At 39.5% G+C, this 22537-nt stretch overlaps 2 protein-coding genes and 1 long non-coding RNA gene across 5 annotated transcripts; 1 reads left to right on the top strand and 2 right to left on the bottom strand.

The window, feature by feature from the left end:
* The first annotated feature begins 1262 nt into the window (after positions 1-1262).
* PLA2G10 (phospholipase A2 group X) lies at positions 1263-12240 on the top strand. Its single transcript, XM_056336867.1, has 4 exons — positions 1263-1590; positions 5971-6136; positions 8905-9011; positions 11592-12240. Exons 1-4 carry the CDS (start codon positions 1512-1514, stop codon positions 11735-11737), a joined length of 498 nt encoding a protein of 165 aa, XP_056192842.1. The 5' UTR covers positions 1263-1511; the 3' UTR covers positions 11738-12240.
* LOC130148385 (uncharacterized) lies at positions 3866-5964 on the bottom strand. The gene is made up of 2 exons (XR_008821548.1): positions 5187-5964; positions 3866-4411 (listed from the first exon to the last, which is right to left on the bottom strand). It is a non-coding gene; the product is annotated as an uncharacterized LOC130148385 (long non-coding RNA).
* A 614-nt stretch (positions 12241-12854) lies between the features above and the next one.
* On the bottom strand, positions 12855-22478 carry BFAR (bifunctional apoptosis regulator). 3 transcript variants are annotated; one of them, XM_056336863.1, is made up of 9 exons: positions 20108-20329; positions 19964-20013; positions 18590-18918; positions 17547-17748; positions 17012-17181; positions 16177-16321; positions 15759-15929; positions 15025-15227; positions 12855-14146 (listed from the first exon to the last, which is right to left on the bottom strand). In XM_056336863.1, exons 3-9 carry the CDS (start codon positions 18853-18855, stop codon positions 13954-13956), a joined length of 1350 nt encoding a protein of 449 aa, XP_056192838.1. In that variant the 5' UTR covers positions 18856-18918; positions 19964-20013; positions 20108-20329; the 3' UTR covers positions 12855-13953. The 3 variants fall into 3 exon arrangements, with proteins under 3 accessions (XP_056192838.1, XP_056192839.1, XP_056192840.1); XM_056336864.1 differs by lacking the exons at positions 19964-20013; positions 20108-20329 and adding an exon at positions 22159-22478; XM_056336865.1 differs by lacking the exon at positions 19964-20013 and having other exon boundaries at positions 20108-20330.
* Between the last annotated feature and the right edge of the window lie 59 nt (positions 22479-22537).

The following is a 22537-nucleotide window of genomic DNA, read 5'->3' as shown; positions in this document are numbered from 1 at the left end:
TTCACTAGTATGCTAGTCCAGCTCTGTTGGGAAGTGTCTGTGGTCCACTATGGTCGTAAGACCCAAAAGACAGGGCTAGAAGGACCAGCGGGCAGCGTGTCATAGCATGTTGTACCAGAAGCTGCTGGGTATCACTCAGCAGGGAGCCACGGTCGCACAGGGAGCCTCCAACAGCTTTCATCCCTTTGCAGAATACAAGCTCTCAAGCTGGAAACCCTTTCTCCTTTCTTTATACCATGATCTCTTCTGCACATACTAGTTTTGGCTGGGCTAACATAGAATTTCTGGTGTTCTGCATGTAGCTGCACAAAAGCATACATCAGGTGTACAAAGCCATATTGGTATCCTACCTTAAACTGATGTGCTTCCACATTTATCCCTCACTACCCTAACTTCAGTGCCAACACAAACATTTCATAGAGCGTGAGTTAAGGAGAGGGTAACAAAACCAAGTCCGATCTGTCTGTGCATGCTTTTTGTCTTTTGAAATCAGACCACATGCAATATTCTACCTCTCTTCTGAATGAAGGAACGATACAACACACAAATCAGAGCATTTTAGTGCAAAAGGAGAATTATCCTTCAGTATGTATGTCAAAAAAAATTTTCTTTCTTTGATGAAATACCATTCACTACCAAAAAAACTACCAGCTGCTCTGCAATAGCCAGATGACATGGCCAAGAACAAGTTCTTGGTAAGTTCTGTAAAAAAACTATTTTTATCTCTCCTTCCTTATCCTAACAGTATAGGCCTCAATGGAATCCAATGGGGGTCATATTCTGGAATATAATAATGCAAAAAAAAAAAAAAAAAAAAAAAAAAGAGAGAGAGAGAACCCAAAAGAAAAAAAAGAAAACAGACACACACAAAACCCGGTACCCAACATTTCAGGAGTCCTGATTGCTTGAAAAACTGTCAGGAAACCCACTGGTTTCAGTGCCATACTAAAAGGTCTGATGAAATACTCTGAACATAGCGGCAAGGGAAAAAAAAAACCGTGAAGGTAAGCAGTGTTGTCTGCGTGTTGAGAGGGGTGACAGGACCGTGATTGCAGTATGGCATCTAGTCGTGGGTTTTGCAAAATAATACGGGAGCTGGAAAGGGAATGGAAAAAACCCGCAAGGATTCCACAGCTTGTGAAAAACCACTCGGCACGCGAAGGCTGCGTTCCGGCGGAGGGAGGGCTGCCCGGTGACTCTGACCGAGGTGCAGCTGTCGGTAGCCCGCTGAAGAGCGGCTTGTTCTTTAGCCCTCCAAGAAGAGCAGCGATCGGGAGGTGAAGCTCGGCCCGCTCGGAGTGCGGGTGCCGCGCGCGGCGGGTGCGGGTGCCCACGCGGCTCCTCCCCGCCGCCAGCGCCGCGCGCCCCGCAGCGGGACCCGGCCCGGCCCGCGCGGCCTCTTATAGCCGGCGCGCGGCGGCCTTGCCCCACACCGGCACGCGGCGCTCCCGCAGCCAGGCGCGGCTGCCCGCACCCGCCGCCGTGGGACCCCGAACCGCGCCGCGCCGCCCATGGGACCCCGCCGCCCGCCTCTGCCCCTGCCGCCGCCGCTGCTGCTGCTGCTGCTGCTGCTGCTGCTGCCGCCGGCCGGTGAGTACAGCCGCGGCGGGCGGCGCGCCGGGCTCAGCCCGGGCCTCGCGGGGCGCCCCGGGGCTGCGGCTGCCGGGGCCGCTCGCCCTTCCCAGGGCGGGACGGGGCTCGGCTGCGCCCGCGGCGGGCGGCGGGGGGAGAAGGGCGTTCGGAGAAGCGGTGGCGGCGAGCAAGCGCCTTCCCGCGCGGAGCGCCGGGCACAGCGGGGTGCAGCCGGGGCCGCCCGCCGACACGTGCGGCACGGCGGTGCGCCGGAGGCTCTCCCGCTACTTTTTTAAAGCTCACCAGTAACGTGCAAAATGTGTTAAAAAGCTCGGTATGTAGCATCAGGCTGCAGATCGCACTGTGATAACCAGCTTCGGACAAAGCCAAGTCACCCACCCGCACTCTGCTGCCGGGTGCTCAACAGTTCCCCGGCGCGACGGCTGCGGGGACCCCCAGCGGGGAGCCCCCGGCCGGGAGCCCCACGGGGCCTGCAACATCACAACCGGCTTGTGCTGAAAGAATGAGTCAGGCTTTATGAATAAGTTATGGGGCGAGAACGTAATTAAAGGACCCCTGCCTCATACCTGAGCATAGCTGACTGCTCACTTTGCAAGTATTCCTTTGTCTCCTACGTCCTATTTATTAAGCAGTATTAAAGACCAGTTGTCATGATCTGCAGTGCATTTCCTCACAGGTTTTTTTTAGCTATTCATCAGTTTAGGATCTGAACATACTCATTTCTTTCACACTTATGTCAAACTGTATTATCATCCCTCTTTGTCAGATAGGTAAGTGGGCTGACAAAAAAAGCATCCACTACTTTTAGGTTCCCGTGGTGACATGTTAGAACTCGATTTTACCTACCACTACTTAAATTATCTGGAACTTCCAACTATACAAAGCCTGGCTGTCGCTGGGTATTACAGTATCTCGGTACTCCAACCCAGGATATCCAGCAGGCTACGAGCACACTACTAGTAAACATGGATAGGCATCGTTTTAAAGTGATTAAACTAACCTCATACTGAACCTTTGTGACTGCTGTGAGGATAAAATCCAGTTTTTCAGATCAGCATTCAGCTGCCTTTTAATTAAGAGATTCTCATTTGTGATCTTGCACTTTTTTTTACACATTCCTGCACAGCCTGAAAATTCACCAAACCGAATCTTCCAAAAAGGAAGGACATGAGTCTTGATTCATTCTTGTAACAGATCTGTGCATAGAATGACGCAGGGTCGCAGGGGGGGTGGGTGGGGGGGTGGGCAGCGGGGAGGCAATCCCATAATTACAGACCATAAGGTAAGGTGCTTGCATAATGGGGCCAACTTAAGGTCCCCACCAAGCTTACTGCCCCAGTTCTACTTCCTGACCTCAGCATGCCCCTATTATTCCTTCTGCATTTTGATCATCCTCCAGACTTCACCATTTGCATGGCACAAACCTCAGCAAGAACGTTAAGGAAAGTAGTGGAAGACTCACTGCTGCTGCCAGCCTAGAGTGATCGTTACAGAGAGCCTGGCTTTGGTCCGATAGCTCTGAGTCAGACATCACAGTCACCCATTCTGTAGGCAGTGAGGTAGAAAGGCAATGTAATTTACCTGTTTCTCAATGCTTGGTCCACAGTATCAAAACAGGCAAATTGATCCTTTCAAAAAATTCATACGTGACCACAGTTTGTAGAGGTAAGCGCATCAGTAGCCTGGGCAACAAGATCTAGCAAAAAAGGCCGTTCCTGATGGCTTATGAAATGAGAGGGGGGGGGGGGAAAAATCTCAGGAAAAAAAGAAACTTCTATAAAGCATACAGTTCAAATGTTTCCACTTCTGGCCAGATCTTGGAGATACATCAGAAAGTCTGCTTATTCCCAAGTTTCAAGTTCTGAACTACAAGAGCACTATAACTGTACAACGGAAATAGCAGTATAGGAAATCTTACATGTATTTAACATCAAAAAATGTTTCTGAAGCCTCAGTTTCTGAAAGAATGGCTTAACATTTCTTTGAAAACCAACAAAACATCATAGACTGTATTAGATGCTAATGACTAATGTAGTTATGTATTATAATCATGCAAACCTATGCATCTCAAAAATAAATCTCTAGAAATAATTATTATGTTTGCATTGTGCCCACTGCAAAGAGTAAAGTGTTATGGGACCTGTGACCTCTCACAAAAAAATCTTGTTTCTAAAATGATTTTTTCCTCTACGCATATGGAAATGTAAGGGACTGGGTTTTTTAATAGTAAGCTATTCAGAAAACTAAGGGGAAAAAAAGGAGAGTAGGAAGGTATAGTGGAAAATATCTTTCAAAGACATAACAATGTACAGCATTTAACACAATCTGAACTCTTAAGAGCTCACACAGGCAGCAAAACAAGACAGCATGATGAAGTTCAAACTCTGCAAACATGGCAGGGCTCCAATTTGGGCAACAGGAATTACAGTCTTAGAATCAAGCATAACACCAACACAATGTGATTGCTTACTTTCTCTCAGGCTGTCTTTACTGTTCACTCAGTTTCAGTCTTCAGAAAACCACCTCACGGCTTTTGATCTCTCTGGCTTAGTCATCACCATCACAAAGACAACTGCTGCATAGATTTGTGTGGGGTTTTTTTCTTTTCCCCTCTGCTATTTCTTGGTGTCTGAAGTAGCCTTAGGATTGGTATGGTTTTAGTTTCCCTTCAACCTTTACTTTTAAAGCAGCTACATCACATCCAGTTGCGAGTTTCCTGATGAGCTATCCTCTTGGTTTTTTCCTCTCCCAAGTATCTGTCTTCAAAGTTTCCTTTCAAGAGTGACAACAGCTTAAACTTTTGACAAAGTTCCAATTCCTGTTATGCAATAAACACTGGAATTAAATATTACAAGAATATTAAAAGCCAAGACTAGACTCTAGACTATATTAAAATAACAAGACTAGACTCAAACTGCGTAACTGTAAATTATTTTTGTACACTTGTACTTATTTCCTGTGACCTCTAGATACAAAAGAATGTGGGTTTTATTTTTTTCATACCTATTATAAAGCAATGAAATTAAAATAAATGCAATCTAAAGCTTTTTTTTTTTAACCATTCTCACATACTACCGATTTTATTTCTTAATGAGATGATTTCATGAGGTGTTTAAATCCCTTTGTTTCACGAAATTATGAGTGCTGGAGGTCACCAGCATTCCACATAGTTCAAGTTACTCAGCTGTGCTGGGAACAATATTTTCCTGGCAGATCTTCCATTATCTCATTACAGTTAATCATATAATCTATTATAATAGATTATTCTATTAGTCTATTATAATAGATTACATGATTGCACAGATTATATACAAACTGTATAATCATATAGTTATTCTGTAGTAAACAAATATCAAAACAATGAGAAAGTCTATAAATTTTTTTTCTGCTGTCTGTCTCTCCCACAGGTATTATCAGTTATTAAATCTTCATGTCTTCCCCAATCTGTATCTAGTACTGGGAGTTAAGGTTTATAAACTGTTCTCCTTATACCAAAATAAATCATTAGTCTAATTAGTAAGACAACTCTAATCAGCAGCATTCCACTAATTTGTTTTGTACTCATCCAGCTTCTTCAAAACTGCTGCAATTACCTTGGAGCCTGCGCTGTCCATTACTATTAAGGGTCTTCAATCCGTTAGCTCAGCCTGCAGGACGACATGAAACCCCCCAAAAAAGTCATCTGGTGTCTCAACATTTATCTGCTGCTCTGGACCTACTGTTTTAGTACTGACACAGGATGGTTAAAATAAAGCTCCTAAATACAGTCTAATTCTGGGGAAATAATGGTGAGAATCCCTTAAACAACAACAAAACTCAAACAAAATGAAACAGGAAAACATAAGCAACGGAAATTACTCCAAGCACCTGCCCATTTCCCTGCTATACACCCACCCTGCCACCCCCACCAGTTATTTGGCTCGTCTAAAAAGGAGGAAAACCAGAACCCCATCATAGAGGACATGCTTGTTCAAATGTAAAGCATTACATTCTACAAAATAACAAGGGCAAAATTGCATGTTATGATAAGGAAAAAATACTGCAATGGTTAGGGCATCTAATTTTAGCAGGTTAGTGGACCCAGACTGCAGAACACATGCTAGCTCTTGCCAGTTTCAAGACTGGAAATGACTGAGGTCTGCCACTGTATGCTGCCTTGCTGGGAGGAAACCACTGCAGTTATTCAGCATGCTGTTCACTACACATGGGGGTAAAAAGGGACTAGGTCAAGCAGTGTGGCCCCAAAGAAAAAAAAGAGGAAAAAAAGAAAACTGTTATTTTCAAGTACTGACATTCATTATCAAAGTTTTTTTTAAAACATACTATTTTATATCTGCATGTTTGATTCAATAAAAAAATAAAGGTCTTCTTCCACAGTCTATAAAGGCGCTTTTGGGGAAGCCCATTTTAGAAATCGAAGAGGACTTCTTGAATTAGCTGGAGCCATTAGGTGTACTACAGGACGATCTCCTTTTGCCTACCTACGCTATGGATGCTACTGTGGTCTGGGAGGAAGAGGATGGCCCAAGGACAGAGTAGACTGGTAAGCATAACTGTTTATCTGAGTGATTAAGTGCTGAACGTATGCAGATGACAGAGTAAAAGGGCAAAAATATGAATTAGGCCTATTTAACATCAGTAAGGGAACTGAGTATAAACACCTCAGACTGCTAAGAAACTCTGAAGCATTAAAATTGCGTTACCGTAGATCTACATGAGTCTTACTTGCCTTTAACTCAAACTCTCATTGCACTAATACTGGATTCACAGTCCAGCTGAGCTTCTTTGCTCTTGCTGTTTGGCCAAAAGCTGAAGATCTAAAGTCTTCTTGGAGAAGCTTTAAAGCCCAAACAGTCAAGCAATCCATAAAAGTAAAAATTTAAAAAATAAAATCACAATTCAAAAAATCTTTTGATTCTACTACCATCCATCCCATCGTATTAGTATTCAAAATAATACATAGAAAATTATGCAAAATTCAACCTATTAAAAAAAATGTTTGAATAAAGGGAATTATGAATTGTTACTAAAATAATTGTAAGACCTTTATATTTAGTACTAAACTTCAGCATATAGACTATTGTAAATTTAATTTATAATTGAACATTAGCTGCCAGGAAGATGATTTTCTGGTTACAGTAGTTAAATAAAAGTTTTATATTTTCAAGTTTATCATTATAATGATGCATTTCCCCACCATATGTGACATCTCAAGTTCTGACTTACCAGACAGATATATTGTAAATTAAAAGGAAAGCAAATGTCTGATACTCACATTTAAGGTAGAATATATAGAAAGTTGAAATCTGATTTTTTAATTTTTCTTTCCTAAAGATACTAGTCACGATTAGACCTAAAACTTCTAGAAACTTTGCCTACATATTTCAAGTTTTTGGCCAAGTAATCTGTTATTCTGAAGACAATTTGGTATAATGTAGTTGCGACTTAATGACTAGATACACATACAAAAAGAAGGGACTATTATTACTTCTGGTCATCTGTATACCTAAAGATAACGATGGAGAACCTGCAGTTTGACAGTCTTTCATTGTAGGCCATTTTTTTCGCTTTTGAAAGTCCACAGTAGCAAGAAGCTTCTTCACAAAACATGGTTAGCTATTTGTGGTCTGGGTTTTAAGAGCTACAGAATGTTAAGAACAAGCCAGAAGCGAGTATACTTACTCTACTGCATTTGAACAGAATGAAGAATTACTCCAACTGAATGTAGAGACAAAAATTCTTACCAAGTTTGATTTAAGTTTTGAGCTACATTGTGGGTTGTTTACATTCAGAATTATGCCTGAAAACTTAACTAATTGAAAATACAGAAATACTTAATCTGAATTAACACCATCTGTAATGGAGTTATTCAAATAATAGTTATTGCAATTTACATTTTTGCCTGCCGCTTATAAACTTTGGAAGACACAGTCACATATTGCTTTCATAAGATACAACACAAAATTCTTAAGCATCTATTTTTATTTAAAACACTTAAAAGAGGACTAAGGTAATGGTGACAATTTTTGTAAACACGTGAAGATAGACAGCACTATGGCAAAAGAAGCTGCATTTCCTAGTTTATTTACTTCAGCACTGCTACAAAGACTCACTAATATTTTTGTTTTGTTTTAATTTCTGTGTATTAAATGGATGTATTGAGCTACTTCACAGGTATGTGTTGTCCAACTGTTAGGTACTGCACGATCTTTAAGTGGCGATTTGAGTGGAATTACCGAGTAATTACTTAATAAGTGTAGAAAAAAAACAGTAATTGCAAGTGAGAGCTCACAGCATTAACTTTTTCTATTGCAGACACAAATTCCTCAGGCAATCTAAACACCATCTAAACATCATGTGCCTATTGTAATATGATGGTTTTAGGCTACCAGGAAGAAACCCAATGACTGAATGCAAAAAGCTCATGGATACAACCCTATTCTCCCACCAAGTCAATAAGGAAAGTTAGTTTGCAGCAAAAACATACAAGCTGTCTAATTTCAGGTCCTTGTTACCTCCCCCCTACTTGCTATTCTAGGCTTGCCATGACTCTACACCAGAAGAATAACTCTTAAGCATTAAAATACACCATTAATGGTTACCTGTAGTGTTCAGTTCCACAATGTGATAGCCTATGAATTTGTTGTCCCCATTATGACAAGAACAATATTGAAATCATCATTTTGGGCAATTTTCCAAATTTTCTCATGATACCGAGCAAAGATGTTTAGTTATATTATGGCACTGAACAGCACCCGTGCCTATTCATTACTGAACATTTCTCCTGCTTTCAGCTTTTTTGCCACCATGTTAGGACTTTGCTGTAACATGACATTTATGATGGCGTGCTATGGCTTAACAAATTTTCTTGTCCCCTCCCTGTCAGTAACCATTACAATAGCATCAGTAACTGGCAGAAAAGGACATAATTCATCATCTGACAGAATATCGTGTCATTTGATCTTTCTCTTGGAAGGGGCTAGGAGAGGCATACCCACATGAAAGTTTATTGTGTTTAAAACTGAGAATGCTTTGAAGATTCCTTTTATATTTATTTGTGAGGAAGTTCAACTAGATCAAAGTGTATCAGACATTTTCCTCAGCACTGATTACATGAAAGAGTAGTAATTTTTTCCCGGGTGATCTATTAAACCATTACCCTGTTTTGGTTCAGGCAACTGTTTGTACATTCATGTATGCTGACTTACTATTTCACAGCCTGTAGAAACATGCTGATAAAAACCATCCAGATTACGTGACCATAAATCACCGCAGCATGAATTAAGGCAAGCCCATTTCTGTTACTCTTAGGTGCTGCTTTAACCATGACTGCTGCTATGGTAAGGCAGAACAAGCAGGGTGTCACCCAAAGACAGAAAGTTACCACTGGGGATGTGAAGACAATGCTGCTGTGTGTGGTGAGTGAACAGTTCCAGTTGGGCTGTTTTGGTGGTGGGTTTTGTTTTTTGGTGTTTTGGGTTTTTTTTTTTTACTTCTACTGATTGTCTCATTGACCTCATAGACATTTTCTTAATTAACTGTAAAATTCTTATTTTACCATCCTTCCTTTTGTGACTTCTTTGCTAGGGTACGCTGTGCCTCCAGAAAGCACAGCTGTGCCAACCGAATACAGTTTCCTGACCTACTGACATACATAAGCAAACAAAATTCTGATCTACAAGCTCCTTACCCTTTCAGAACACACACACACTTTTTACTCAGCATTTACATGTGTTGAGGAACCCATGTTATGCTACTCCCTAGAGGTCTCAAGCTGGAGAGCAACTACAAACAGGAGGCGAGAAAATTACAACTGTTTAAAAAGGATCCTTTTTATACTTAGCAGAAAATATTTCACACCATTTATAGGTTTATGATGGACAAGCTTTTGGCATACTTATCACTGATCGTTTGCACAGCCCACTGCTAGTGGCTGCAATTTATGAATGAATTCACAAATACAGTGTCAAGCACTGAGGTAATAAAGTATTTGATGAGTATGTTTATTTATGGAAGTAACATGTCCACAAGCCATAAAACGTTATTTTGAAAATATTTACATAATTGGTGTACAAGTTGCAATAAATGGCTGACCACATCCTGATAAATTTTGTTCGATTGCTCTGAAATATTAATGTAATATACTTGCCATGCTGTAGTATAAAAGAGAAAGACAAAGAGGTCTCAAAGAAACAAACAAAAAATGTTCAACAGGAAAATGCAGCATTTCTTTTACATTATTTGTTCACAACTCCCAAAGTTTCCAATTCACTTCAAAAACTTTCTGAAACTGTAACTTCTAACAAGCCCCCCAAATTTGCAGGCTTATTTTTCTTCTTGCTAAGTTTTGGGGTTTTTTTGTTTGGCTGGGGTTTGGTTTTTTTGTTTGTTTGTTTTGTGCACTGTTTGCTTTTTTTTGTTTTATTTTTAAATCAGGTGCTAGGTCAGTTACTTTGCATGTAATTTTATGCTACTACCTAGAATGCGAATCAGCTTGAGAATTGGTGGTTAATTGCACCACTAAAATGCAGACCCTTAAACAAGTTTGTGTACAACAAGTCTGAGTTTCTGACTACCATAGTTTAAAGGCAACACAGTAGGCCATTCAGAGAAAGCACAAAACCATCTCATTCTGTAACTCAATTTAGAATTTGCCTAACCTGAAATTAAAGTTTTTGACACCCATTTCCTTTCCTCCTTTTCATTCAACCTTATCTTTGCCCAAGTGTCCACCTCATGCAGACTCTCTACTTGCTAATTTTCTCTGCTCCAGAAGTACTAAGCATCTTCTCTCAAACTGTCGAACTACCAAGTTACAGTCCACCTATATTTGGCTGTAAAGGTTCTGCTCCTGTTCTAGTCCAGAAACTGAGAATATTTTTAAGTATTGGCCGACATAGTAGGATGTCATCAAGAAAGCTGAAAAAAATGTCCCTGATGTTCCATGGGGAAAATTAATTTTTGGGCAATAACAAAAGAAGGAATAGTTCTTGGTTTCGGTTTGGGGTGTTTTGTTTTTTTTTAATCCTGTCATGTTGTTTATGCTACTGACACTATTAAGTAGTTCTCAGGGTAGCTAGTTGCAGTGTCAACATATATACATTAAGAACACTTCCATTTCATAGCAGAAGTTTAGTTCATTCACAAAACTGAACACTTACTCTGCTCCTAGACAACTCTCAAGCAGAGATTCATCTAAGCTTTCAAAATGATAAGTACTCAGACAAAATATAATCAAGGATTCTTTAGTTTACAGACAGTTGCGGAGAGAAAAAACACACGTTTCTGGGTTGGCACAATAAAACCGAAATACGCTGCTGTAGAACAAAATGTTCGTGCCAAGAAGAAATGTTCATGCCAAGAAATCTGTTAAGTTACAAAACTACAATTAAAAAACCAAATATGGCCAGACAAGGATTTTATCGTACTTAAAACACACTTTACCTAACTTCTTACTGAATGCCTACATAAAAAATGGTGGGCAATTTAAGCTGAACATGGAACATCTTTACATCCCTTATTTCACATATATAATTTTAATGCTATGTCCTTTAGTAGATTAAAACATGGATGAAATGGAAAATGTCTTCCCAAACTCAAGTTTCACTAGAGCAACAGGGTGGGCAGGGGTGATTAGAGACCACTTTCTAAAGAGGAATCAAAATTCCTTTATTAAAGAACACTAAGAAGAGTATTTAAGTCTTTTTCCAATTGTTGTCTTTTTACCTGCCAAGATAGTTCTACCGATTATCAACTGTCACTAAACCAAACCATGCTTGTATATTCCCTGTCACTGAGATGTCCTAGCATGGAGCTCTGTCTAAAGAACACAAAAGAACTGCAAGTCTTACTAAAGCTCAGTGCAATTGCTATTGCATTTGAACCCTAAGAGCCATTTATATGGCAAATATGGAAATAAGGTAGCAATTCTTGGTATTCCATTTGGTATTTTTAATTACTTCAAACTAACATAAAAAGTTTACTGTGTTTTCTTTCAGAATCACTAGAAGACAAATGTCAAAAAATGGCATGTGAATGTGACCGCGAAGCTGCCAAATGTTTTTCTAAAGCTCCCTATCATACAAAATACCTTTTGTGGCCAGACTTTATGTGTGGTGAGATTCAGCCTTTATGTAGGTATTAGATACACAACATCTGTCTTTATGAAAACTCTGTATGTATTTAAATCTAGAATGACTTTTTTTTGCTGTTGTGGCTACAGAGACAACAAATGATTTTCCCCTTTCTCGGTCTTCCTTCCTGCTACCTTAGCTTCTCCACATCCCAGAAGGGCCAAAGTAAACATTTATTGTCTTTCTTACCTTCTACCATGGACTAAAAGCAAGTTTGTTACTTCTACGTAAGCTTGTATCGACTAAATAGCAATTCGAGTTTGTCAGCTTAACAAGCGACTCACTTAAAATTAATTTTGTTTATATTCAGTCACAGATTTTTCACATTCATAATATCATTCACTGTCAACTTTTCATCCCCCCTCCACTGGCTATAACATACAAATCAAACCTTTCCACTAACATTTACCTTAACATTTGTTAACTTTGAAGTGATCGGAAAAAATGCATAAAGTGACAGTGTCAGCAACAAATAACCCTCTCATCTATATTAAACACTTATTATGAAGCCTAATTTAGCTTTGTATATCATTCACCTTAAGTAGTCCTACCAGGTATTAAAAAATGTGTAATATTTTTTTTTTCTAGTATTTACTTTTTAAATACAGTTTTCTAAGAAGTTGTTCGTTTGACACGGCTCAAAGTCCTTACTCTATGTACACCCTGAGTTTCCTGTGGGCACAGGGAGAAGTTCTACCCTTAAAACTTCAGTTTTAAAAGTGCAAATGCAAACCATCACCAAGACAAATACATGAGAAAAGTAGCAGTCACTGGGGCCAAATGCCTTTCCCCTAAGTGTTTGATCTTGGACAGTATCAGTCTGCAGAGTTCAGAAGTGTATATACCTGATAAAGGTGCAAGGATGATTTTAGCTAGGGTCACTTCATAGTTTTTTGAAACCTTGTAGGAAGAGAAGTCAGTAACAGAAATTGCTGAGTAATACACTTTTTCATAACTGCTAATTTTAACAGTTTTAAGAACCAGAAGTGTTTTACTCTACTTTCACCCACCTCAACTTAAAGATGGCAGCGCTACAAAACAAGTCTGCACAACTCAAAGCTAATGACAGGCAGTTCAATATAAAAAAAAAAACCCAAACAACAAACCAAATCCCACTTCTAGGAAGGATGAAGATTTCAAAAGAGATCTTTAATTTTTAGAAAGGTTCATAGGCAAATTTAAAGTTCATAATAATGATACAAATAAAAAAAAAGCAAAACAATGTAGAACGCAAGGGGACAAAGCTCTTGGAAAAAAATCTAACTTTTGCTTTGTCAAAAAACATACACTAACAAACAGCAATCCTGTTTACACAAAACTTTACAGTCAATATTCTTGCACAAGTCTAGATACAGGTATTATATTGCAGTAAGATGTAATTACAGTGTCAGGTCGCGTTTCCAAAATAACCCTTTTTAAGAGATAATCCTGAATTTAAGAATTAGCAACAGACTTCAAGAGGGAGCATTAGAGAAACTATTGATGAAGTCTCACTGATCTGAAAAAAATTTTTTTTCAATGGCAATCACCACATTTTCCACACGACAAGAAAACTCAAGCAGTCTTTGCCTTCAACAGCAGGAATTTTAGAACAAACTCTACTGTGAGACTGCGTATTTGACAGTCACAACTTTGTATGTAAAGCAGACTGAAAACACTGAAGTACTTTCAGTATCATCCTATCCAATAAGAGCTTTCCTTTGGCAAACTTAAGCTGAGGAATACATTCCTGGTATGAAATGCTAAGTTAAAAAAAAAAAGAAATTAAAAAAAATCATTGTAGCTCTTCAGAAGACACTGATTTTAAGGCAGGCTCGGTATGAAATGCTAAGTTAAAAAAAAAAAAGCCAAACAAAAACCAAACAATCATTGTAGCTCTTCAGAAGACACTGATTTTAAGGCAGGCTTGAAAATAACCAGAATGGTCAAGACATAATAGAGAAGTTTGATCAAAAATAGGGTGACACGACTGCATAAGTTTTACATAGCTAAATCTGAACTGTAATTTTTCTGGATTTTTTTCAATAGAAAATTCCTTTCAGATAATAAAAGCCCACCCTCGAATCTAGAATCAGCTGGTTTAAGAGTAACTTACCTTAAGGCTTTTTTGTATGCTTAAGTTAACATAATCCACCACTTTCACTGCCACATATATTAAGAAGAAAAGCAATATTTATTTCAAGTGTCCATCTTTAGAAGCTAAACAGCTCCAAAGTTCCAATGCCAGTCACTGCACTTGTGTCTCCAGACGCCTTACTTCTTTAACCACAAGATCAATGTTTATAATTGGGTTAAAGTACAAGGCCCAGTAAAACAAACAATTGCAGACAAACTGAGGAATAAAAGGCCAAAAGATGGCAATAAAAAGACCCTGTGTTGAGACTTTCCAGAAATGTCTCCACATTCTGTGAGGAATAGTCCTGTGAAAAGGAAAGGGAGAGGCTTAGAGGAAATTTCTGTTTTGTTTTTACCCGTTCTAAGAAAAGCTAATATGTGCTGCAGCCTCAAATTATTTAGCCCTTACACTCAGGTACCTGTAAAACATCATTTTACACTCCAGAAAAACCTTCTTAAAATACAGTAATACTAGATTTTATACGAGGAAGCATTAAATCAATTTATTCAGACCACAAAGCACAGCGAATTAAAGTGGCCAAATTCCACATTTGTCATGCACACCGTTCTCTTTTGAACACGTTCTGCCCCCTAGCGGCTGGCAGAGAAAGGGAAGACCCAGTATACACCAAAACAAGAACATCTATGCAAGGTCTAAAACCCATAAATAAAAGATCACAGCAATTAGGAAACAATATGCTTGACTAAAGGCTAAAGCAGTAACTGAAATCTAATTTTTATGACCTATCAGAAATAATACCAGTGTAACCGAACTTATTTATGATCCTGAAGAGTCATTCTTTAATAGCTATATCATAAGCATCACATGACAAAATTATTATGTATTTAGTTCTCAGCTGACAGATAATACCAGTTACCATAAAACGCAATTCTCAAGGTAAGAGTTAATATTTACTCAATGGTTAAGAACATGATTACCATTACTGCGTTTGCTACATCTGGTCAGTAAAACCAGCTGTGAGAAACCCTTTGAAGTATTCACAGAAACAAAGATATTCAAGAGTGAGTACCATTATATGTGCGAATTCAGATTCACACTATTAACCTCAGAGTTGTTGTTAGACACCGAAACTTCAGTAAGCAACTGTGAAATTGTAAGACCGTTACTTTCTATTTATAAGGCTGTGTACTTCCTACACTCAACAAGCTCAGTAAGACTTACTTCAATTCTCTTCTTGACCAGAGCCTCCAAAAGGAGAATAACTCCAGAACAGAAAGCAACATGGCATTTACAATTATAAATCTTGATGTCCAGTAGTGCACATCCAGCCAATCCCAAGCAAATTCAGCTACCAACTGGTATGGCAAAAATAAATACTTTACAATGAATTCTCTCCACTGTTTCCAAGAAGGATCTTTAAGGTCCTGTAGATTAGGATAAAAAGACTGTTAACCAATTTCCTATTAACAAACACAATACTGGCTTATTTCCACTACTTTTTTATTGAAAAATTGTTTTTTTCAAACACTGAAAATACTAATGTATCCTTATTCTACTTTCTGGTAGATAATACTATAACACAGTAATTTCCATAAATTAGAATAAAACATCACAGCCAGCCAGACCTTATAATGCCATTTGTTAAAATACAGGTATTTTGGGTGAACAGCCTTCCTATAGTCACGCAAATGTGAAAAAAAATTAGTTTTGCAGATTTAAAGTCTTAAAAAACTTAAATCAATCTTATTAAAGGTAATGGTCACTAACACCAGTGATCACATACAATAAAAAATCAAGGAACTACTTACTTTGTAGTACTTTTTTTTTTTTTTTGAGAGTTGCATTGTGAAGAGATGAAATGGTGAATAATTACATCATGTGTTTTTATTATGCTGCTAGTCTTAAAAATGCTTGTAACTAAAGCAAGTAACATATTTCATGTTTTGAGCACTTACTAGTAGTTTTGTGACAGTATCTTCATACTTGTCTTCTTGCGTAGGACAGATTGCATGGATGAAAGGTAGGAAAGCTTCTGCATAATCAAACAAATATAGGTATAACATACTGAGTCTTGGAGAACCCTTCAGTGCATACAGAAGAAAGAGTGATTTTCCTGGATTTACCGCCTGAAAGGTATCAAATTATCAAGGTTCAAAAAAAGAAAAAATAAAATGAAAGGGACATGGCAGTTCCTAGATTTTTCTGGCAATCATTCTTCAAAGGATTCTTTTTCAAATACAACAGTTCATTAAACTGAGTATTGTTTATAAGGGATACTACCTTAATACTCATTCTGGCTTTAAGAGAGTTTTCTTTTAAAGATATTATTTCAAAAATACTTAATATACGTGATAGACTTTATATAAAATTTACCTTATATTCCCAAAGGTTCTGTGGTGGTTTAACACCTAAAGTTTTCACACATTCCAGTTCTGCCATAATAGCTTTTCTATGGTTACTGTTCTCTATACTGTAAGGCTCTTTCATGAAATCATCCTCAGTCAATGTTAGGAGGAGTCTACAAAAGCACAAGAATTCAGAAGGTAAACAGTGCCTCTTCACCCAAACGCTATGACTAACAGATTAGCAATACACACTGAAGCAATTACTGATAGAAGTTACCATCTTTTGGATTATAAAATCAGAATGGTTTGGGTTAGAAGGGACCTTAAAAGATCATAGTTACATTTGAATGTTCTGAATCAACTGCATCTTAGAGCCTGGGTTTTAAATACTCATCAAGTTTTCTCTTGCCTGCTTTCAGCATGCAGATTTATCAGCCTGTTGGCTATTATTGAACACAGTTCTTCAGTACTTAACAGATCTAGCTGGTCTCCTGAAATCAGACCTAAAGCTCTTGGGTGGAATGCAACAATGCATATAGTACATACATATTTTCACAAGAAATAAAATGTGGGAGGGCTGGATCATACGTCAGTAGAATTTTACTTTCAATATAATTTCAGTCTGCATTGTCAGCATATTAAAAAGTTATTAGAAAATTTTCAGTTAGCTTGTTTAGCATCTACTACTAAAGTTTACAACTACAAGTGTTAAAACTTCTCCTGAATTTCATTGTGATACACCAACAGAGTATTCCCACAATCTATGGAATAAAGTACAGTCATTTCACAATATATTGTCCCTAATGAAAGCTATCAAGTAGCCCAATTACATGACAGCTGTTCCTGATAATGAGGCCTCTCACCTTCCATTCACTTTCTCCAGTAAAAATCTTTCTTTATAATGGGAAGCCCATGGGCCCAACTGCTCTAGCCAAAGTATCACTTCGTCAGCAGTCCATTTAGCAACAGGCTTGTTGACAAGATGATCTTCTTCAAATTCTCTGCTACTCCAGTGATATCCAAGTAGAACTACCTATAGGTAGATTAAAACAAAAAAGAAAACAAAATCTTTTATCTGCAAAGTAAATATATTAATGATGCAAATAAACAGGCATTAAGGGGCTTGACATACAGAATCTTCCATTCTATAGATCCTAGAATATTCAGGTTCTAAGACAGTATCTTGAAGTTTTACCCAATTTGTCTAACTTCCATTTGCTGTATATTGCAATTGTAGCTCCTGACAGACAACTCTGAATGCTACCTTATTTAGTCTGCTCAGCTTAAGTCTTTTCTGAGCAGATGACCTTTTTAATGTGCACGTAATTTTTAAGTATATTTGATTGCATGCTTACTCTTAATGAAGTAAATATGGAAAATCATCCAGACGGAACTTACTGCTACACAAGTTAAAGCTGTTAGAACGCCTGAGAAAAACCCTCCTCCTCGAGGATTAATTCTTCCTGTGTTCGAAACTGTAGGGATCTGGTCATTCCCGTATTTTTGGAAGGTTGCTAAGCTGCGTGCTACATCACTGTTTTGTTGAATATCTTCTTTTCTTTGTTCAATGGCATCAGAAAATAGCTTTTCAATAACATCCCTAATGGGAAAAATATTTGTCACTGTACTGTAATCACTGAGGCTTAACATTCAGAAAAGGGACTAATTTTTGGATTTTTGTTTTTCAGCCTCTACTAAAGACTGCCATCTTTGAAAGCAAGAAAACAGTAGTTATTAATACTTAGTAAAGTTAAACTTCTATCAATTACTTCCAAACAACATTCTCCTTAGTTTCTAAAGATAGAGGAAGTTAAAATACCACATAAAGAAAAATTAAATTATTATTTCTTATATAAAACTAGAATTGTATGTGCTACTGGAAAGCTTTCACTATTCAAAAATGCTAAGCAAAAGACAACATAAAAGCCTGCCAACAATCCTACCATCTATTTATTAAAATATTATTAACCTAAGATAAAAGTATTACAAGAGCTTGTGGTAATTCAGGACAGCAAATTGGTATTTCCAGTTTCATTCTGCAATAAAATCACATTTCTTCTTATAAATAATTCTTATTACAGAACTAATTACACAATTATCAAAGATCATTCTAACCTGGAATTATTAGAAAACAACCAGCTGTATTAAAAGATGCAAGTGTCTCAATACTAAAAAAGGATCCCTCCTCTCCATCCCCCAAACATTCAAAGGGACCCCCCCCAAACCCCAAAATAAAGCCAATTAACGCACCCCTTAGTTCCATGTCGAAAAATGTGTTTGAACAGTTCAGTACAAGTGCAGAACATGAAGGACTTCAGGATTTAAATGTCCTCTCCACAGTTCAGATTACCAATAAACTACGAAGATATGCAGCAAACTCAAGAAACCAGACAACTAATTGTGTTTATTTTAGAAATCCAACAATGGCATAGTACACTCACCTGAGGAGGATGTTGACTTTGGGGAATCCTTTCCATTTTTCTCTGCATTCGGGGCATTCATTCTTCTTGGATGACACCCACCACAAGGCTAGGCAATGTCTACAGAAACTATGCCCACAGTTCAGGGTGGTGGGATCGACCAGAATGTCATAACAGCAGTGGCAAAGGAACTCACTAACTGATATCTGCCGACCCATCTTGGGAGTAGCACGTGTTTCAACATTTGCCCTTTCTGTTTCACCTTGTAATGTCTCATCTTCTTCCATTTTCTTTTATGCCTTAGGCAAACAGAAAGCTCTTAGATCCTCAAATGTGGTAAGGCATTACTTCTGCAAAGCAACAAGATAAACCTCGTTAAGAAAAAAGTTACTATAGAAGTTCAGAATAGCAAGCAGTATAGTTTATTATTGTAATTCTTTTGTCACTGGGATAGTTTTAAACTAACTTAGCTCTCCCCAACATGAAACATGATCTATTTTTTCAACACCATATTCATTGCAAACTACAATCAGAGCCAGATTATAGATGTAAACAGCTGAGTTCAGTCTCCCTATATTTTTTCTTGTGTTAAGCAACACATGAAACAAAAACCCCACTATGATTCAGGTAACTTTTGACAGTATCTTTAATCAAGATTTTAGTAAAACACACCAATCAAAAGAAGCATCATCAGAGAATACAAAAATAAAACACCAGTATAATGTAATGACTGAATTTTTGTCACTATTCTTTCCAAGAATATGGAATAAAACAAAGTTCAATGCTAGACATTGCGGAGCCATGCTGGGAAAAAAAAAATACCAATTTTGATCCACAAAGTCATCCGCTTCAGAATTATAAGGGACTGATCTGGACTGATCTGCTTGCCATTAGGGAAGGACTGAACTCCATATTAACTTCACTGGTAATTACTCTTTGCTAGTATTTCAGAAAATGCACAGATTCTGAGAAGAGTTTCAGATTGTTCCAAACTTAGAAAACTATAAACTTTTTTGCTTAATGTTCCTAATGTATTCTCTCAGATGGCTGTATCTAGTTTCTTGAGAAAAACACTGATCCAGATCACTTAACACTTATGATATGTTAGACGCTATCAAAACATAGACGATTTTCTCCTCAAGGACTCCACACCAAAATACACTTCCACTCTCCACCATGTGGCTCCTGTTTACTACTCGGTTACCACCTTTCCATCCAGATCAAGCACAAAGGGGTGAGCATGCCAGTGGGTAAAGACTAAAAAATTATTAACAAAAAAATACAAGCAGTGTAGAAATACAAAGCAATAGTGCAACTAGGACCCTAGGACTGCTCACAAGCATTCAAAGCAAAGACTGTCGGCGCTTTAAAAGACAAACCTGAAACATCACTTACAACACAACTAAACCCGAGGGTTTGCCCCTAACAACATTCTTCTCGTTTTCCTGGAAGAAAAAGGCAACAGGATTTCCGCAGGTGCAAAAATGTTTCGCCACTCTGTGCCCCAGGTGGGAGCAGGGTCAAAAGCCGAAAGCTTACTCGCCGCTCCCCTGCCGCCTCCTTCCCCCCAGGGTGCTCCCCCGCCGCTGCCACAACGCCGGCACCGGCGGCTCGGGCCCGCCGCGCCGTGACAGCCCTTCCCCCGCCCCGCCAGACCGGGCCCACCGCGGCGGTGTCAGCAGCGTGCCCGCGCCCGGCAGCACGCACAGGCCGAGGCTCCGCAGCGGCCCGGCCGGTCCCGGCCCCGGCCCAGCTGGCGGAGGCAGGACTCGGGGCCGCGCACCGCCCCGCCCGCCGCGGCCTCCCCCGCGGGACGCGCCGGGCCCTAGGGCCGCCGGGGGGTGGCGCTGCGGCCGCGGCTCTGCCCGCCGCCTGCCGGGGGGCGCGGGGGGACACGGCCGCGGCTGCCGGCGCCTCCCCCCGCCCGGGCTGCGGCGGGCTCCGGCACGGGCGGTGCGCTCTAGCAGGGGTCACCGCTGGTCTCCCTTCTGCTGAGAAGCAGAGCAAGCTCATCGACGCGGTCTGTTCGAGCGGAGCCCATTTCTCTTTTATCTTCAAGCGTCGTAATTCAAAGCTCTAAAAACCACCGGGCAGGAACACGACTGCACTCACGTTTTGCTTAATCCGCTCATTTCCATATTTGTGAGAACTGAGCTATGTTTGCTGAACGTAAGTCTACACACCCAGGTAATCCTCCTTCACAGAAACTGCGTTCAAGGTTTATTTTGCAAGTGAAGATCTAGAAGTCTAATCTGAGAAGTAAACCCGACTTTTAGATGCTAGTCTGACTGTAATGCTAACGCATACTGCCCCAGACTGGCTCACACAAAGACTATTTCTACCACATGAGAGCACAGCTATGTAAACACACATTCACAATTATTTGTACCAGCCTCTGTTCCCTTACTGCATCTCTTTCTGACTAGAGTCCAAAGAAAATCAAGTGCTTTTCTTAAAGAACTGTTGAGATTAATTTTTCACTGTATAACACAGTGATGTTTTCTTATATTTTGTTCTTGTTCCACTTTGATAAAATCTACAAGTCCAGTTCAAATGACATTTGAGATACCAAAACAAAATAATTAACTTTTTAATTAGCCTATTTCAATAAAGAAAATAATAGTCTCTCATAGTTTGCTCTCCCATATCCAGATCTCTGCAGAGGACAATTATTATTGGGCTGACACATATATAGCTCTGGTTTTGTTTGCTTTAGAGCTACCCTAATCAAATTCCTTATGGGAAAGAAAAACACCTAACTGAAAAGTCTGTCAACTGTTTGAGCAATGATCCAATATCTGTATACCAAACTTCCATATTTAGTTGTTTTACTTAACAGTTATTGCTTCTTTGCTCACATGTGGAGCTCTGCCAGCAAGACTGCAGTATTATCACTCAAATCCATTTTGTGACAAGATCCAGTTCTGGCCTTCTTTAAAGTAATACATTAACGGTGCTAGGCAAATTTCCTACTGACATGGAATAAACAGGCATTTATGCTCAAGTGTACATGCCGTTTCAAGATAGTTTTTTAAAACACAAAATTCTAGCTATAAATGGTTCAGGGATCATAGGAATGATAATGGATACCAAAGCAGTTTTCAGCTTTAGTCAAATTAAAACTCCACCAGTAGCACAGAAGTGCGGACAAGCCGTTAGATCTGTACAACCTAGCTTCCAAGGCTGATTTTATGAAAAGATCTACCAACCAGCTCATATTTATTTGTAGCTTTAATTAATATTTGAAGTCCTAATAGGCAAATCCTTAAACTACCCTAGCATGAAAGTACTAAACCTCTTCTAGATCAGAGGAAGTTCATCTAGATCTAACCTTAGCACAAGTGAGGTGAAAAGGTGGCTCGGAATATTCAGGCTTTGTTCTTGAACCTGCATACTGCCCTTGCCCACAGCTACTGCTTTCTGCTATTGTGCAGACACCTTCTGTGTCAGGTGTTTCCTTCCACCGCACAGGTGTGGCGACATGATGCATGGCCTTGAGCTTTGTTTATGGTTATTCTGCAATGACGTGTGAAACTTTTACCATTTTAACAAGAAGACAAATGCTTCTTCCGTAATACTTTCAAGCCTACCAGTTCCTCTGGGCTTTTCATCGTTAAGGCATAATCTCCAGTAGCGCCCTGCTACCCTCCTGTTGTCTCCTCAGCAAATTCCCATCCCTTCTTCCTTGCTGGTGCTAGTTTAGCCTTTCCCATCTGAAAGGCAAATACCGTGTTTTCCAAAATCTGTGGCATTTAAAAACATCCCACAGGAAAGCAACTGTTTTAGGCGTGCCGCTGGCGGGCTCGTTGCAGCTTTTCCGCCTAGCCGCGGCTGGCAGGGCTGCCTTCCCCCGCCGTTACGTGACGTGACGGGGCGGGCAGGTGAGGGGCACTTTTCAGGGCTAGCGGCCCCTACAGCACCGGGTCTCCTGCCGCACACACACAGGCAACCCGACCTCCCCTCCAGCAG

The sequence above is a fragment of the Falco biarmicus genome, chromosome 4 (assembly GCF_023638135.1).
Source record: "Falco biarmicus isolate bFalBia1 chromosome 4, bFalBia1.pri, whole genome shotgun sequence".
NCBI classification, from domain to species: Eukaryota; Metazoa; Chordata; class Aves; order Falconiformes; family Falconidae; genus Falco; species Falco biarmicus.
This window is presented reverse-complemented; position numbering and strand designations above follow the sequence as displayed.